Source organism: Procambarus clarkii, chromosome 92 (genome assembly GCF_040958095.1).
Source record: "Procambarus clarkii isolate CNS0578487 chromosome 92, FALCON_Pclarkii_2.0, whole genome shotgun sequence".
Classification (NCBI taxonomy): domain Eukaryota; kingdom Metazoa; phylum Arthropoda; class Malacostraca; order Decapoda; family Cambaridae; genus Procambarus; species Procambarus clarkii.
Window position 1 is genome coordinate 11213750 of NC_091241.1, and position 18710 is coordinate 11232459.

The 18710-nt window shown below is 41.1% G+C and overlaps 1 protein-coding gene across 4 annotated transcripts in view; it reads left to right on the forward strand.

The window, feature by feature from the left end:
- The first annotated feature begins 259 nt into the window (after positions 1 to 259).
- Positions 260 to 18710, forward strand: part of LOC123775054 (salivary glue protein Sgs-4) — a 28228-nt gene continuing 9777 nt past the window's right edge. For 2 of the 4 annotated variants that reach the window (XM_045769845.2, XM_045769846.2), the window contains exons 1-5: positions 260 to 430; positions 3541 to 3666; positions 7606 to 7899; positions 13891 to 13959; positions 18260 to 18350. In XM_045769845.2, the coding sequence (XP_045625801.2) occupies positions 364 to 430; positions 3541 to 3666; positions 7606 to 7899; positions 13891 to 13959; positions 18260 to 18350 (647 nt within the window). In that variant the 5' untranslated portion in view covers positions 260 to 363. The remainder of the gene's footprint in view (positions 431 to 3540; positions 3667 to 7605; positions 7900 to 13890; positions 13960 to 18259; positions 18351 to 18710) is intronic. The other 2 variants (XM_045769847.2, XM_069319342.1) reach the window with 1 other exon arrangement.

An 18710-nucleotide genomic window follows, 5' to 3' on the forward strand; every position in this document is an offset into this window, starting at 1 on the left:
AGTTTTAGACATTTAAAGGATAGAAATAGTAGATAAATATATTTTATATTAAAGTTGAGACATGGTTCGTGATGAATATATATAAATGTTAGTTTGTTAATCAACGTTGTGTGTGCATAGCAGCCTTAAAAAATTATATTGCAATGCTGTAAAATGTATGTATTAAATATACTATACCCAGAGTATATAATAACAAACATTATTTGTATTCTTATTATTGTTGTTATTATAATGCGGGCTGTAATTATCATTAGTAGTATAGTAGTATAGACGTTGAGTTGAGGTGGTGGTGGTAGCAACAACAACAGATCCTCCCAGAGTTCCTCTCAGGTCACGAGCATAATCCTCACCGGCGCTCTCACCATGCAAGTTCACCTCGCCCTCCTCGCCCTCCTGGGGCTCTTGGCACTCTCCCCAGTCTACTCTCAAGGTACGTAGGCACCATTGGCACCCTGGGCCGGGAGAGAAGCACTGCGGGGTTCAATGGTATGACTTACTTCATCATGTCGCTGGGGGAGGTTCTGGGAATTATTGCGTCATACTGATCGTTCAGCTGCATATTAATTAACTATTCTCTCCTATATTTAACGTTGTGAGGATAGATAATGACAATAGATATAATATTTTATTTGAATGGGTTTTCTGGAAAGGCTATATAGGAAAACTTGTGCACTTCATTAGTAGGGTTGCTTATCTTCTCTTATGCTGTGTTTTCTTAAATCTCAAAAAGTCCAAGTTGTTGGGCACCATTCCTTCCCCCTCTGTCCCATCACAAATCCTTATCCAGATCCCCTTCCAAGTGCTATACAGTTGTAATGGCTTGACGCTTTCCCTTGATAATTCCTTCCTGCCTTCTTAAATCTCAAAGTAGGTTTTGGTAAGTGGAGCAGTGGCTGTTGTGTGATATGGATGCATTTTTTTATGGGGTTCTATGAATGGTTGTACGACACTTGTAACTGGCGTGTGAGCTAGGTCATTACGCTTGCATTTTAAGGTAACGTTCTGAATGTGGAGATAATGGTGGATATCTTAGGGTGAAGTGCTTTGGATATATAAAATGTATGTTATACATATATAAAAGGTTATTTTATAGCAAGAGGAGATTTTTTTTAAGTATACTGCTCTGTAGAAAAATTTGTTATGCATCTACCTCTGTGTTAGTATATTAGCATATACTGTATTACAAAAAAAATAATGATTAGGCTTTAGGGTCATTGGTAAACTATGATTTTTGTATAGAGCAGTGCATTGTATTGTCAGTTTACTGTATAGAACAAGGATATGTGTTCATGGTTTGATGGAGCTGGCCACTACATCTGATTTATTGTATGGAGCTTGGCACTATTGGTGGTTTGGGGAAGAGTCATCTGTTTCAGACGTTGCCATCTTCTGAACAGCCTCACCCTATGAAAAAGTATTCTTCCCATGACCAAGAGATAGCAGCACAGTGTGTGTGTGTGTGTGTGTGTGTGTGTGTGTGTGTGTGTGTGTGTGTGTGTGTGTGTGTGTGTGTGTGTGTGTGTGTGTGTGGTGATGTTTTAGTTCTAGTTCATATCTTATGCTTAATTTTTGTGCACTTCCCATCTAATTTCTTGTGAAGTCTGTCATAATCCTTAGTAAAATATAAATATGCTAGGCATGTCTAAAATAAAAATTAGTGATTAATGTACAGTACATTATTGTATATTATAGATATTTGTATTATCTCGTGTAAATTCCATATTTATATGTCGAGCCTGGCCCTACGCTGGGCTCGGGGAGTAAAGCTCCTCCCTGAACCTTCTCCAGGTGAGCTCCAGGTATATTTTTTATATCCTGATACAAATTTATGCAATTGGAACATTATGGATGGTTGTCTGGTACATAACGTCAGTGATTTACTACAGTAATATGATACTTATACTGTAATAAATAATTACACTATGTATGCAAATAATGACAGGACAGTGCTCCCTGGAAAATTTGAATTTCAGTATAACAACCCATCTTCCTGTTTAGGAGGATAGGCTGTTTATTATTTATTAACGTAAAAGACAATCGGAAGGTAGAAATCAGTAATATTGAATTTAGACAAACTGGAAACGTTTTCGTGCTGATGTTGTAAAGAAAACTTAACCTAACCTTCTTAGGTTTACCTTGAAGTGTTTCCGGGGCTTAGCGTCCCTGCGGTCCGGTCATCGACCAGGCCTCTTCGTTGCTGGACTGGTCAACCAGGCTGTTTGACGAGGCTGCTTGCAGCCTGACATATGAATCACAGCCTGGTTGATCAGGTATCCTTTGGAGGTGCTTATCCAGTTCTCTCTTGAACAATGTGAGGGGTCAGCCTTTGCAAATAGTTGTAGAAGGTTAGAACAAGGGAAGGTGATGGATCCTAAAAACCATCATTAATTTGTCATATGACAAAGATTATTGGAAAGATGGGACACCACGAGCATATAGGTCTTGTCCTTTAACTATGCTTTGGTAGTCACACTTAAATAATTACATTCACACCCAGTCACTCCATACCCCCACACATTCACCCAGCATGACACACTGGCTTCATGTCTCGATTCATTCATATCTCGTATCTTGGTCCAGTTTAGTAGCTCTGGTCTGCTTTGACTTCTCTCAGGGTTAGTACTCCATTTGAAGCTGCAGACATCTTGCAAACGATTGGTTAGAGTTGCACAGACCCTCCTTGAGCTGCATCAGCCCCTGCATACACTGGAACACGAATACTCTTGTTCTTTGCGAGGGGCAAGGTGAAATGCACTAAATGTATTACAGTGGAAGCCTCTGCCATCTAGAGGTTGAAGATCAGTTACAATAATGAACTGGAGCATAAAGAAATTTACCATGTATACTGTATACTGTACATGTAATGCTTGTATGCTTACCCCCATCCTAACCTGCCTCCCCTCACTACCACCTGATACTTCCCCCCCCCCCATCCCTCACCACTACCTGGCCCCAACAGCCCCCACCACTACTTGGCCCCCTCCCCACCACTACTTGGCCCCCTCCCCACCACTACTTGCCTCAACCACCTCTACCTGCCACCCCTTCCCCCAGCCTCCACCTCTACCTGCCACCCTTCCCCCCAGCCTCCAGCTCTACCTGCCACCCCTCCCCCCAGCCTCCACCTCTACCTGCCACCCCTCCCCCCAGCCTCCACCTCTACCTGCCACCCCTCCCCCCAGCCTCCACCTCTACCTGCCACCCTTCCCCCCAGCCTCCACCTCTACCTGCCACCCCTCCCCCCAGCCTCCACCTCTACCTGCCACCCTTCCCCCCAGCCTCCACCTCTACCTGCCACCCCTCCCCCCAGCCTCCACCTCACCACTACCACCCCTCACCTACCTGTTTTGCTTCTCTCAGTATGTTCATATATTGTACAGTACAGTATATGTAGGGGGATAATTTTCTTTCTTTAAAATACTGTACTGTATTCATGATATGGGTTCTATTGTATATCTCCCCCAATCTGTTGCATTTGAAACAAATCTAGTTGTAATTTTGCATATAATTTATTCTCTGTGCTAATTGCATAATTTTCAGATAACTGCACAACCATTGACTCGTGTGAGGCATGTACTTCTGGCCATTGCAACTGGGTACAGTGTTACAACATGCCTTCGAGTTGCCAGGCAAATGAACCAGCAGAGGGCTGTCAATTGATTTCTTGTAGGTAGTTCCTATTGAGAATTGCTCTTAACACCTCTTGCGCCAACCTCTCTTGGGCCTTTAGCATGAAGCATGCGTGGTTGGGGCTGTGCTATCGGAATGTGTCCTTATAACTCTGGTATGGTTTACTTCGCATTGAGGAATGGTTTAATCATGATCGACAATTAATATGGATTACTGTTCTTTAATTTACTGCCTCTTATGTACTTTTATTTTTTCCTTGCTGTTTTAGCCTAAAAAATATAGTTTTGTTGCCTTGATAAGCATTAACTCAATATTACAAATTTAATGAAAATGGTATATAACATTACAGGGATATAATGCCTGTCATGGTGGCATTTGGTAAAGGGCAGAATACTTAATAAATTGTTTATTGTATGACGAAAAAAATAGGTGTTGGTGCAGTCTCTCTAGGCAGATGGAATGCCAGTCACATAAAAAAAAAGGAAAAAAAGATGAAAAAAAAGGAAAAAAAGATGAAAGAAAAGAAAAAAAAAGTTAGACTGCAAGTTGTCTTCACGGTGAGGTAACTGTAGGATAAGACAGAGGAAAAAAACATTTAAAAATACTTTACTTTGATAGAAAACTGACGTTGAACAAATTACAAAACATAAAATAATATCCAGGCTTGGCTCTAATACAAAGTGTGCAAAACAAACAAGATGAACAATCAAATTTATGTTACGTTAATGTGCAAATAAAATATGGTGCTAGAATACTTTGAGCCAGACTGAATAACTGTTACCACACCGGGGTATGTCAACAGGTCTACTCAGTAGAGCGCTCGGGAGTAATCTGAATTGTGGTGGGCTAGGTAGCCCTATATATATGGAACGGCAGCCGTCTAGGTGGCGCTGGTAGTCGTGGATAACTAGGAACCGGCTCACGTTAACTGCTTGTTTCGGCCGATGGTGTGAGCTCCCGGCGACGAGGTGAGGTGAGGTGACGGGCCGTGGTGTAGGGGGGGAGACTGGTGATACTGTCTAGACATCTGGAAAGTATCTGTTGTTGCTCTTGTGGCTGCAGTTCTTGAATATATAGACGTGATATAAAATATGTGATGATGGAGCAGGCTGAATCTCTTCCTAGAGATTTTACCGTGACAATTGATTACTCTTAGGGAAAGAATACTGTAATTATATTCTGTAAAGTATTAATTTATTCAAAAAGATATCTGAAGAATTATTGTATAATTTCTGTGAAGGAAATATAGTTTTCCTAGATATAAATGTATAGCACTTTGGAAATTTTAGTGCCAAATGTAGGTAAGAAAGATGATAAATGATTGAACGAGAAAAGTTTAATGAACTTGAGTAATACGTTGGAGGTAGTGTACCTTTCCTACAGAAGATATGGTATAACACTAAAGATAATTAAATATTACATTTTCTCTAAGAAAGATGGGTGCTAAAGACAACACAAATTTTCTTAATTTCCAAGAATAGGAAAAGCCCAAATTCTGTACTGTAGGTTAACTATTGCACTGCGCAGAGTGCCTTAAGGTGCCCGATCAGGGGTGTTCAGAGTGCCATATGGCATTTTTAGGTATAGGGAGCAATTCAAAACTCCTGCAGGTACACGGGGCTCACATCCTGTGCCTCAGGATTCCTGTAAACAGATGCATCTTGAAAAAAAAGTGTCTGCATCTGTGCTGGCTGTGAGAGCCTTAGTACTGAGAGAGCGACCAAGACTGTCGCATGCAGGAGCCGTGCACAGCACCGCTGTGCAGTTAGGGGCCACAGCACCACTTGGTAATGAATAAAATACTGCAACAAATTATTTTGCGTTGATAGTGCCATAGATGATCCTGACTGTGATAAAGACTATGTACAACATTCAGGTATCGGTGAACACACTGCTAGTTATGATAGTCACAGCATGAGGTACTGACACAGCACCAAGCCAATGTTTCCTGCATCTACGCATCGTGAAGAGACTTGTGTTTCTTCACTAATGTTCACTTTCTTATGGAAATGGATTCATATTCAGGATTTTATGACAGGAATGTGATAATAACAACAGTTTTGTAGTTAGTCATAGTGAGATGTGTAGAATATTGGAGGCATTGTCTTGCATCATGTGACTGCTGGTGTCGTCTGCTTGTGGCTTCATGCTGTGTTTTGATCACCACCACACCCACCAGAACTGCTTATTAGTATGTTATGGTGCATATACATGTTGATAGTGATATACAGTATAACATGCATATATAGTGTAACAGGAACACTGTTTGCTTGATCTAAGAGTGTGTGTGGCACCATATATGAGCTCCATATTTTTGAGAATAGTGATGTTCCACACATTTAACTATATACATTCCATATATTACACACTTTTGAATAATATTACTGCAAAAAACTAGATATATAGCCATTCACAGACACTGAAATAATTACGTAAAAATGATTTGGAGCAGCCCCTGCCACACTCGGCTGTCGGCCGCTTTGCTGTTCTATGTATATAAACTCAACACATGATCTTTGTGGTTCATTATGGTGCACAAAAATGTAGATAGTTACATACAATGTGTGTATCTGTAATAACAGCAAAAACATTGATTGATCATAGAATGTAATATACATGTCACATTTATAGACCTGTATCTTTGACAAGTGTAATGGTCAAAATATTGGAAAAAATAATTAAAACTAAATGGGTAGAACACCTGGAGAGAAATGATACAATATCAGACAGACGGTATGGTTTTCGTTCTGGAAGATCCTGTGTATTGAATTTACTCACTTTCTATGATCGAGCCACAGAGATTTTACAGGAAAGAGATGGTTGGGTTGACTGCATCTATCTGGACCTAAAAAAGGCTAACGACAGAGTTCAGAGGTCCACATAAGAGGTTGCTCTGGAAACTGGAAAAATTTGGAGGGGTGACAGGTAAGCTACCTTACCTTGAGGTTACCTTGAGGTGCTTCCGGGGCTTAGTGTCCCCGCGGCCCGGTCGTCGACCAGGCCTCCTGGTTGCTGGACTAGGAGCTAAAGCTTCTAACATGGATGAAAAATTTTCTGACCGATGGAAAAATGAGGGCAGTAATCAGAGGCAATGTATCAGACTGGAGAAATGTCACAAGTGGAGTACCACAGGGTTCAGTTCTTGCACTGGTGATGTTCAGTGTCTACATAAATGATCTATCAGATGGAATACAGAATTATACGAACATGTTTGCTGATGATGCTAAGATAATAGGAAGGATAAGAAATTTAGATGATTGCCATGCCCTTCAAGAAGACCTGGACAAAACAAGTACTGTATATGGAGCACCACTTGGCAAATGGAATTTAATGTGAATAACTGCCTAATAATAAAATTAGAGATCTGTTAAATATATAGTTCAGCGACTTATTGAACAATCGACCACTGAAAGTGATTGTAGTGGCCGGTGACGAGTCCTGGGTGGAGCCATGCAGGAGGCTCTAGCTTGGGCACCATTTGAGGGGATTGCTTAGAAATGAAGTATTTAAATATGCTTAATACCCTGTTTTAAGTTAGAAAACTTTTGGTATTGTGAAAAATCTATGCACGTCTATTTTACAGGCATGCAGTTTTAACCTAATGTAAAGGTTGTTGAAATTTCTGGTTTGATTCAACAATATACCATACTGCATAAAGAAACAAATGCTTTATTAGTTACTCCAGAGCAGTTTCTGATGGGAAAGAGGCTATGAGTGCTTGTCATTGTTATTACTTCTGTTCTCACTTAAACGAGGTAGGGAGGCATTTATCCAGAGAATATAAGTACTTCTGTAATGCAGTATGTATCTGTATAGTGGGAAAGGCATTCAAAACTATGCTTTTCTCTTCACACAACTTTCTGCACTTGGCAACATGGAAAACCTTCAACAATAAGTCATCCACAGCAGTATCTTGGTTTGTGTGTGAGTGTGTATTACATAATGCATTTATCATGCTAATTTTCTTCTACCCAGGTACGAAGAATGTTACAACAACCGAGCCCCCGACTACAACAACTGAGCCCCCGACTACAACAACTGAGCCCCCGACTACAACAACTGAGCCCCCGACTACAACAACTGAGCCCCCGACTACAACAACTGAGCCCCCAACTACAACTACTGAGCCCCCAACTACAACAACTGAGCTCCCAACTACAACAACTGAGCTTCCAACTACAACAACTGAGCTCCCACCTACAACAACTGAGCCCCCAACTACAACAACTGAACTCCCAACAACCACAACCCCAGAAGCACCCACTACAGGTACTTTTTTAGCTAGACCACATGGCTGCTTCATGAGGCGTACTTGTTAAAACATGACCAAATACTGTAACTACCAGGAGCCAGATTCACGAAGTAGTTACGCAAGCACTTACGAACCTGTACATCTTTTCTCAATCTTTGGTGGCTTTGTTTACAATTATTAAACAGTTAATGATCTCTGAAGCACCAGGAGGCTGTTTCTAACAATAACAACAGTTGATTGGGAAGTTTTCACGATTGTAAACTGTTTTATAAATGTAACCAAAGCCGTCAAAGATTGAGGAATGTTATACACGTTTGTAAGTACTTGCGCTTCGTGAATCTGGCCCCAGGTCATGAGTCTTCATTCTTTCAGGCACCTCGGCCAGGTCATAAGTAGGGGTAGCGAGACTGAAAATTTTTCAATCCAGCCCATAATAAAGATAATTTTATTCATAAGAATGTGCTTACAAAAATAACATAAGATGAGAGGATAATTGTACATGCAGGGGTTGCATGCAACAGTGAAGCCACTGGTATGTACAGTGTTATACTAAAACCTCTTCCAGGCAGCATTTAGTCTCATTGAGATCACTAAGTGTATCTGTTAATTACCACCTGCCTGCTACTCCAAACTACCACCAGTATCAGCACCTATACTGTTAGCAGAGTAGCAAAGAGTAACCTACCTCACCCATCTTAACTTTTGCAGGCCAAACTATCCAACCAGCTAAAGGAATACATATTCAGTTAAATGAGTTGTTTATCTAGTAAAGTGTCGTTTCCTGTGTGTTGGGCTCCAAGTTATTTAGTGGATGTTTACATGTGTGTAATGAGGATATTCTTGCATCTCTACTTTTCACCAACCGGTGCTTCAGAGTTTTTAGCCGTTTCGGCTCATTCCTGGACTGTAGTCATCATCCTGTAGAGCTTCGCCCTTGCTTTTACAGTTCCTTGGGATCTGGTCCCATGCTGAAGTATTAGTGTTGTTGATTAACTGTTGGCTATTTTGCGAGTTCTTTTACTCCTGTACCTAGCCTGTGACCAGCCTGCTTTGGTGATTGCTGGGTTTGTGAGGCCGTTTGTAGCTTGAAGGTCCACATAATTATCATAGTCAAGCTGATCCAGTAACTCCAGCAGAAATTTGTCTGCCCACAAACTTGGATTTGTTTGTCACATCGCCAGTGTGTATGTAATTACCTAAGTGTAATTACTTGGGTGTAGTTACAGGATGAGAGCTACGCTCGTGGTGTCCCGTCTTCCCAGCACTCTGTCATATAACGCTTTGAAACTACTGGCAGTCTTGGCCTCCACCACCTTCTCACCTAACTTGTTCCAACTGTCTACCACTCTGTTTGCGAAAGCGAATTTTCTTATATTTCTTTGGCATCTGTGTTTAGTTAGTTTAAATCTATGACCTCTTTCTTGTTCTTGAAGTTCCAGGTGTCAGGGATCTTCCCTATCTATTTTATCAATTCCTGTTATTATTTTGTACGTAGTGATCATATCACCTCTTTCCCTTCTGTCGTCTAGTTTTGGCATATTTAATGCCTCTAACCTCTATTCGTAGCTCTTGTCCTTCAGTTCTGGGAGCCATTTAGTGGCATGTCTTTGCACCTTTTCCAGTTTGTTGATGTGCTTCTTTAGATATAGACACCATACAACTGCTGAATATTCCAGCTTTGGTCTAACAAAAGTCGTGAACAATTTCTTTAATATTTCGCCATCCATGTATTTAAAAGCAGTTCAGAAGTTAGAAAGTGTAGCATAGGCCCCTTGCACAATGTTCTTAATGTGATCCTCGGGTGTTTTCTATCTAGAACTACCTCTGGATCTCTTTCTTTATCAGACTTCTTTAAAGATTTTTCACATAATTTATAGGTTGTGTGGGGTCTATGTTCTCCTATTCCACATTCCATAACATGGCATTTATTTGCATTAAATTCCATTTTCCAAGTGATGCTCCATATACTTATTCTGTCCAGGTCTTCTTGAAGGGTATGACAGTCATCTAAGTAACGTATCTTCCCTATTATCTTGGCATCATCAGCAAACATGTTTATATAATTCTGTATTCAATCTGGTAGATCGTTAATGTAGAAAATGAACATCACCGGTGCAAGAACTGAACCCTGTGGTACTCCACACTCCACTTGTGACGTTTCTCCAGTTCGATACACTTCCTCTTATTACTGCCCTCATTTTTCTATGTCAGAAAATTTTTCATCCATGTTAGCACCTTACCTGTTACCTGTGTGTGTGTGTAATGATTCATCAATTATCTTTCAGGTGTCTCCTAATGGTGTAATATGATTTGTTTTTCGTTTGCTTCAGTCATGGTTGTGTCCATGCTCAGTCTTCATTTGTGATTGACAGGTTCATTAGGGTATACTGTGAACACACAGTTCTTGACAAGAACTCCTCTTCAGGCTTTATCCAGGGTAAAGGTCCTAGGACCTATTCATAGTTTTCACTTACATTCACTTGTATTAGATTAGACAAATACTGTACACTACAGTTTATTATTAAAAATAATACATGTAACTGAATTTATTAACATAATACTGCTAAAATGTAAATGTGATGTTTGCCCAAATCATGGCCATTCCAGTGCCTCCCATATCTACAATAAATGTTGATAAATGTGTATTATAAATACAGCATTTTCGTTATTCATAAGATGTCTCGCAGCAGCAGTGGTGGAACTGAAGGTGGTAAGAGAAATTGCAAACATATTGCCACTGAGCAGCATAAGAGTTGAGAAACAGGCGTGTGTGTGCCACACTCATCTTCTCGGTGAAGTTTGTAAACCTGGTTAGGAACGACTAGTGTTTTTTGTAAATTTTCAAATTGAATGTTGCGGTCTTTAACATTGGACCATTCATGATATAGTATAAAGAAACAGCAACAATAATTGTAAATTTATTATATGGAACAGGATTCTCCTTCTCCAAGTGCTAATTGAGCTCTACATCACTTAAAATATACATAATTGTTGGGTTAGTTTTTCTTTAAAATTTCACAAAGTGCCCCCCCCCAAAAAAAAAAAATAAGTATTTTAACTGCATTACCTAGTGTATATAGTAACTGTACAGTCATTACAATAGTAAATCAAATTCCTTCCAATTCATATTTAGCACTCTTGAGGATTATTAACTCTTCAACTGCTCCTGTTGTCATCACTCGATAGGTGCTGGTGCACCAATTACTTTTGGAAGCCTAGATATGCCCTATATTACTGAAAAGTAATAGTCTATGTGGCTGTCATTAGATACTAGAGGCCTCTGGGAATCATTTACAATATTTGATGAAAATCATGAAAGCCTTATTTTCATTCCTGGGCCTTAATAAAAAGATAGGTATCGTGATGCCAGGTGCACCACCATCCATTGACTGATGCCTTGCAAAATTTCAAAGACTTTTAGAGTTTGTTTCTCTGGGGAGCCCCTACAGCTTCCCAGAGCTTACCGGGCTGATGTGTATTTGCCCGTGTCATCAATCGATTGGAGTTCCTTTGCCTATTGCGGACCACGAGCCAGAACCTGGTCCCCTCAGAGAAGCTGGGGGAGCAATGGCCTGTCGAAACCCACATGTGTTTGGAAGCATTCCATGTCTGCCATCAACCAGGGTTGGTATCCAGAAAGGTAGGCGTAACAAAACAAACCTGACGGTAAAAATTTCTACCTAAAACCCAAACAGAGAAACAGAACTTGCAAACTTATACAAGCAAATGTCACAACTATCGTCGCGTTGATCGTCCGTGCGGTCCCCCCCCCCTCTTTCCCAGGCCGCTCCAGCTATCAGTTCCTCGGCTGATGTGAACTGTGGCAGTCATCGACTCTGGCCTCTGACTCTTGCAGTTCTGTGCCTTGTGGTGCATTTCTGCTGTGTGTGGTGCGCATGCCAGGAGTAATTCATCACTACTGGGGCTACATGTGCTTAGGGCTGTCTTCCCTAAGCACCCTGTAAGTACTGCCCTTGTGTCTTGGGGTTACCTTCCACAAGGCGTTCGAGAACTGCTTTCGTAGAAGTTTTTTTGCTGCTCGGCAATTGCCCGTCCTTGGGGGCCGGCTGGGGTTTTTGTTGTCACTGTTTGGCTTCGAGTAGAAAGTGGTATCATTGCTGGAAGGGGCACAAGGTATTGTGCAACTTGTCTCCTATTAATAACAGCGGCCGGTTCTGTTCCTCCTGGGGACGTTGTGCTTTCATTTTTTTCCTCTCCTTGGGGGGGGGGGGAGGGGTCTGCTCCCTTGGTTTTATCTGCCTTCTGTTATAGTGGTCCTCTGCTAGGCCCCCCGTGCTTGTACATGTTACAGGGGGTTCAGCTTTAGCAGTTCTCTTGATAGTATGGGCCAACTGGTTAGCAATACCTTGCCTGGGCTTCCCTTAGCAGCCAGCCTAAGAACCCTGGAAAAACCCCATTGGGGCTCATTAGACCTGTGGACGTGTCCTCTGGGTTCCAACTCGCCGAGTGTGAGTTTAATGGTTGTTCTGTCCCCTTGTCTCAGGGTGACGCCAGTTTTGCTTCCGTCATGCTGCTGCTGGGTAATTTACACCTTTGACCCAGAGTCTTGCGAGTCGTGTTCCTTGCTCTTGCTCCAGATTACCCTGTCTTCTGATATTGATATTCGGGTACAGGCGGCTTTGGCGTTGCATGCTAGATATCGGTTGCTGCAGCGTGCTAGGTTGGCTGCTCACCCGGATGCCCCGAGGCTGCCCCATATGGGTTATAGGGACCCGGACTTGGGGGTGTTAGTCGCTTTGGCTTTGGTTTCGTCTGCACTCTCGAGTCCTTTCCAGGTTGGTGTTGTTGGTCCTGCTCCTGAGTCCTTCCCCAGTTGATGTTGTTTGTCCTGCTACCCCCTGCTCCAGGTTCCCAAACGTCTGATGGTTTCGGGGTCAGGGCAGGGTTTAGATGATTGTGAGACTTGGGCGGCTTTGGGGGCAGCCCTTTCCTGATCATTGACGGAGGCATTTGTGTCTGCTCTTCCTGCCGAGGCTTCCGGATCTTATGAGCAGACTCCCTTCTTTTCAGCCTTTTCCCTGGACTCTGTCTTTTCTGTGGAGGCAGAGGACATGGTGGATGGCTTTGCCCTGTGGCCTCTGTGGGGATTCCTGGGGCTGTTTGGGGAGACTGCTTATGGTTTTGGGGCACTTTGCCCCTGTTTGGGCTTGTGCCTTCTGGGCGTTTTTTTTTTTTTTTTCGTCCCTCCTGTCTGCTTTGTTTTTTTCCCCATTTGCTTGCGTGTTTCGGCTCCCTTGCATCGGCAGCATCTCCTTTTGTTGTGGTGACCATTTGTGGTTGCACTGCAGTTTGTTTACATGTGCCTGGGAGTGAGGCGTTCTGGGGGCGTTTTTTCACCTCTGGAGTTTATTCTCCTCCAGTGACTATGTCTGTTTTGTTCACTCTTTTGGGGTGTTCTGCTCATTCTGTTCCTCTAGGAACATTTGGGTGTTAGTTTTTTCACCCGATTTTTTGTTCTTGTTTGTTTGGGTTCTGAGCCCTGGTTTTTGGGCCCTGTGTCCATGCCTGTTTGGTCTGCTTGTTCCTATGGCCTTTGACCCTTAATCTTCAATCTGTTTTTGCCGGGGGCTTTGTCTGGGTCTTGTGTTTGGCCCTTCATTTTGTGGTTCAATTCCACCGGCAAATGTTGTGATTTGGGCTCCCCAGGGTTCATTTCCGGGTTCCTTTGGGCTCTTTGGTTTTGTTCCGGAGGTTTTTCTTCCTCTTGGGTTCCCCTTTGGAGGAATCCAGACACGCACACATGCATGTGCGCATGCATGTGTGCAGATATCTCTACCAACTAATTTGTCTTAAACTGATATTTACAGCAAGTTAAAGTTAACTCATTTTCACGTACATAATGTATATTGGCTTTTGAAAATTTTCCGTAGGAAGTAAAATGTCTTGGAAGGAAGCCCTGGAATGATGATGATTTTGTATGTTTAAAAATTGTTCTACTTAACACTATGATGATGAAAGTACTAATGTAAAATAAAATTACATTTCAGTAATTCCTACCACAACTGCGGCACCCTGTCCCCCCACAAGAAGGCACTTCGATGCAGCCAGCTTCTTTGGTAAGTGCAAGCAGATTAGTCATTCGGTCAACATGATTTTTTACTTATAATATGCACTAAACCCTTAGACCATGCAATACATATATGATTTGACAAAAAATAATTTAACATAAGTTTTTAAAACTTGCACACACACTTTCCAATTTTTTTGCATAATCATCTAGGCAAATGCTCCAACTTTGCCTAAATGATCACAGCGTAACTTGAAAAATAAGAGAATCAAAATTATTAATTTTAAAATTGAATATTGAAAAGTTCAGATTTTCAATTCAGAATAAAAAATATGAGTTATCACCAATTATTCATTTATTGTTATTATTCTCTGAGTAGCATATGATCTTCATTTTCATCAAATTAAAATATAGGTTTTCAGTATAGTTTACTGTAAAAAAAAATCGTCAATAGGACATTTGAAATATGCGGCAAAGTTAGACCCCCAAAAATTATAACTCCAAATGTATAAAGTTTATGAAAAATCCATTCTGATGGGATTGTAGAACAGACAGCTGAGCACCCAATATGTCAAAATAGTGAGAATCATTTAATAACTGGAATTTTAAGACCCCACTCCAAGTTGAAACTTAGGTTTCAGACATAATTGAAGTTGAAGTTATCAACAATGAATAAAGTAGTTTTAATTCGTTAATTTAATTGTATGTTTTAATAAACATTGTTTGGCATTTGTACTCGAATATGTGAAAGTTGTAGGTCAATATGTGTTGAAATGAAGTCAAGAAAAAATAACCCCCAAAAAACACAAAATATAGGGATAATTATGATAATTTAGGGGATATATTTAGGGTATACTTTATATAAGCAAAAAAGCCCTAATATGGTCCCTGATCATCAAAACAACCTAAGGAAACAAAGAAAATAGTTTGAAATCAGAGAAAAAATTGGCCAAAAAACATTAAAAGTCCCAAGTTTTGCGAGGTGACTGATTTATTTGTTGACCAATTTTATTCTATTTTCATATAGTTATGAAAACATATGCATTCTCCAGGATGTAAAGGTTACAACAAAATCAAATAATAAACAAAGGAGAAAAAAAACTAAAATATTAAAAAAAAAAATTCCCCTAAAAAAAATTTTTTTGGAACATTGATGAAAGTAACATATATATCATATAAATGCATTATCCAATGTTAATATAACAAAATAGATCATATTAACATAGTTATTCATTATTATTTGTGTTATTATATATTACTCAGCAATGATATAAAGGCACCAACTGCATACCCACTTTGTGGACACTTCTTACTACTATTGTTCTTCTTTGAGCATAGGTCAGGTGCTTGCATCTCTTTATTACTGCATAATCCTTCAGTTCCAATTATTAGGAGCTGTTCTCCTTATTGTTGACCAGACCACACACTAGAAGTTGAAGGGACGACGACGTTTCGGTCCGTCCTGGACCATTCTCAAGTCGATTGTGACTTGATTACTTCAGTAATCAATTGTGATTACTTCAGCCACGTTATTGTGACTCATCGCCTGTTCTCTTTATCATTAAAACGTTCTTATTTTTCAAAAATTCGTTTAAAATCAATTTCTGAAAATATTTTGATGAAAGTTTCACGACACTGAAACCAATAAGTTGGAGATTTGTTTAACATTTTTAAGTTATTTTTACATAGTTCAAATTTTTCCGCAACTAGGGCCCCCAATACTCGCAGTAATGTGTGCAGTCTAAGGGATAATTTACAAGGATGTTTTGTGGATTTTTAGTAGATTTGCATATCCTATTTGTCAGAAAAATACAGTGTATGGGTCTGGTGTGTGATTTTCAAAGGTACAACATGTTGGCGCAGTGAACAATAACCAGCTAGCCTTCTACAAATCTTGGTTATTAAATTTCTACTCATAAACTATGATAGTCTGAAAACCGCTTCTGGGCATCTGTTGACAGGCCGAGGGCTTTCTGGGGCCTCTGTTGGCAGGCCGAGAGCTTTCCGGGGCCTCTGTTGGCAGGCTGAGAGCTTTCCGGGACCTCTGTTGGTAGGCAGAGGGCTTTCCAGGGCCTCTGTTGGCAGGCTGAGAATTCCGGGGCCTTTGTTTGCAGGCCGAGGGCTTTCCAGGGCCTCTGTTGGCAGGCCGAGGGCTTTCCGGGGCCTCTGTTGGCAGGCCGAGGGCTTTCCGGGGCCTCTGTTGGCAGGCCGAGGGCTTTCCGGGGGCCTCTGTTGGCAGGCAGAGGGCTTTCCGGGGGCCTCTGTTGGCAGGCAGAGGGCTTTCCGGGGGCCTCTGTTGGCAGGCCAAGGGCTTTCCGGGGGCCTCTGCTGGCTGGCCAAGGCCTTACCCTACTCATTCTTTTCCAGAACACATCCCACCCAGCAGTTACCCACCAGGTCCCTAATTCTGGTTCATGCTGATGCTTCACTGCACATCTCACTTTACTAAGAATTGACTCTTTAGAACACTACACTCTGAATTCTCACTTCAGATATTTCCATAATGGCAATCACACTTAAACTGGTGACTTTCCATAGGCTTCTGTTAGCCCTGCCAGCAAACTACCTGATGCAATCCAACCTCAGACCAAGTCCATTCTATCCAGCGATCGACCCCAAAGACCCATTCATTAATTTTTACATTCTGTTCATTCAAAACAGAACTTTTCTCAAATATAAATTAATAATATTATATATCAGCATATTGTGCATATTTAGTCACTAGTTAAGTTAGGTTAGATGTTTAGGTTTTGTTGCCGATTATTTGTATTTGTAGTACTGTACGTGGGTGAAGCATTTACAGCATTGTGGTTCGAACAAAAGTCGTCAGCAAAGCACTTGTTCCAATAGTGTTTGGACGTCATCAGTTGGAAGTCAGTGGTAAACTGTTTTTCATTCATAAACAAGGGGTTTGCCAGGTGCATAGAATGGATTTTGGGCCTTTGTTTAGAGGATGGTCTGCCTGATGACTTGGTGAGGATCACTGGCTGAATCATGAACCAGAACCATTCAGTATGCAATGTCTCACTGAGCTTCTGCACAAAGCTGCAAGCTGGTTTCCTAGTTCCTTGCTATATTCAACATTGTTGCAATAACTCCACCGGTCCCTCTTCTAGCTGGCTCTTCTCTGGGTAGATTTCTAAAGTTGAGAGAGGACTGATCTTGGACCACCTGGGGACAGTCACAATTTGGGACTCCTGCCCAGACCAGATTTTGCTCCCCCAGTGTTCATTACTGGAGTTATGTTAAAGGCTCCTACTATTTGCAACATAAAACAATCATCCCTGGCAACATGATAACATACCTGGCGCATGCATGTCAGGCTGCGAGTTCTCCTCTCATTAGCTTGATCCCTCAATTTGAAATAAAATTCGAGTTTTGAACTATATGACACTGTCTCGCTTGTTATTCTCAGGTACAGCTTGCAGATATGATGGCAAGAATGATCTCGTGCCTTCCATGTTTTCTCATTAGTATTGTAGGATTTTCAGAGCACTGCCTTGTCTTTGCCATTTCCTACTTGCAGCCTCATGCTTCATATTTACTCAATTTCCATTAATGCGCGCACACACACACACAGTGCTAGATCCAACAATATTATGGCAAACCCCAGTTCCAATAAAGTTAATGAGAGCTCTTTATGTTTATTATAAGAGTACTAGTGTGGTATGTAGTTGCAAATTGTGTTTTAGGGCTGAACAGTAAGATAACATGGCCCTCTTTTTTTTTTATATGCAGATTAAAAAATAATTTATAGTAATTTGAGAAATACCATTACAGTATTTTTAAAATATTAGGTTTTCTGGTACAGTACTCTATCTCCAGGTAAATTATGAGCCTGCCAATGGCATGCATCATTTGTTCTGATGGAGGCATGGAGATGTATTTGGAAAGGTTTTAGGTACAGTATCTGTTAAATGTAATACAGTAAAAGTAAAATGACGATATTTTTGGCCCATCGTAGGCCCTAACCAAGTCAACGTTAGGAGAGCCCGAAATGTTGTCACTTTCCTTTAATTTGTATGGGTTTTGTTATTCATTTACACTCACGTTATTGTAACGGCAAAAGTATTCATTATTTGGCGACTGCCATTGAAGATTGGTCCATCAATCAGCTTGCTCAGACCCATCTGTTTGTTTGAAGTTGTATAATATGTTGTTATAGATTCAGCTACTCAGAACAAGTTCCAAGTAGCACGGGCTATGGTGAGCTCATAGCTTACCTGGCACAGGAGCGGGGCAAGTAGCACGGGCTATGGTGAGCCCGTAGTGGACTTACCTGGCACAGGAGTGATGCTGTGTGGTGTGTTGTATAATAATGTATTTTTTTTTTGTATTTCCAATTTTAGGTGGCATGGTGTTGGCTGTGGCTATTTTGGCAGTGGCTTATGCTGCTTGGCGTTTCTACAAGTCACGCAATGAACGCAACTACCACACTCTGTAAGTAGTAAGGTGGTGGTTAGCTGTGGCTCCCAGTGTGCACCACACATCACTAGTGTTGCCTTCTGACCCCTCGACACCTAGTAGGGCCGTCATTGTTGTGATTAGTTTTTTGTTAATTATTGCTCACTTGATGATAATCTCAGTTTATTTTTGGAAGATGTGTAGTCAACAAATTGTGTTAAAGAAGTAGTGTGTTAAGTATTTCATGTGTGCTTAGAGGGCTTTAGAACGAAACTGAAGCAGTGGTTATTTTAGATCATATCTACTATGCATTGGCAAGTTGTACAATGGCTGAAGTAGATAGAGTATGCGTTAGCCTCAGTTTAATAATGGCACAATTTGTTTACTATATCTTCC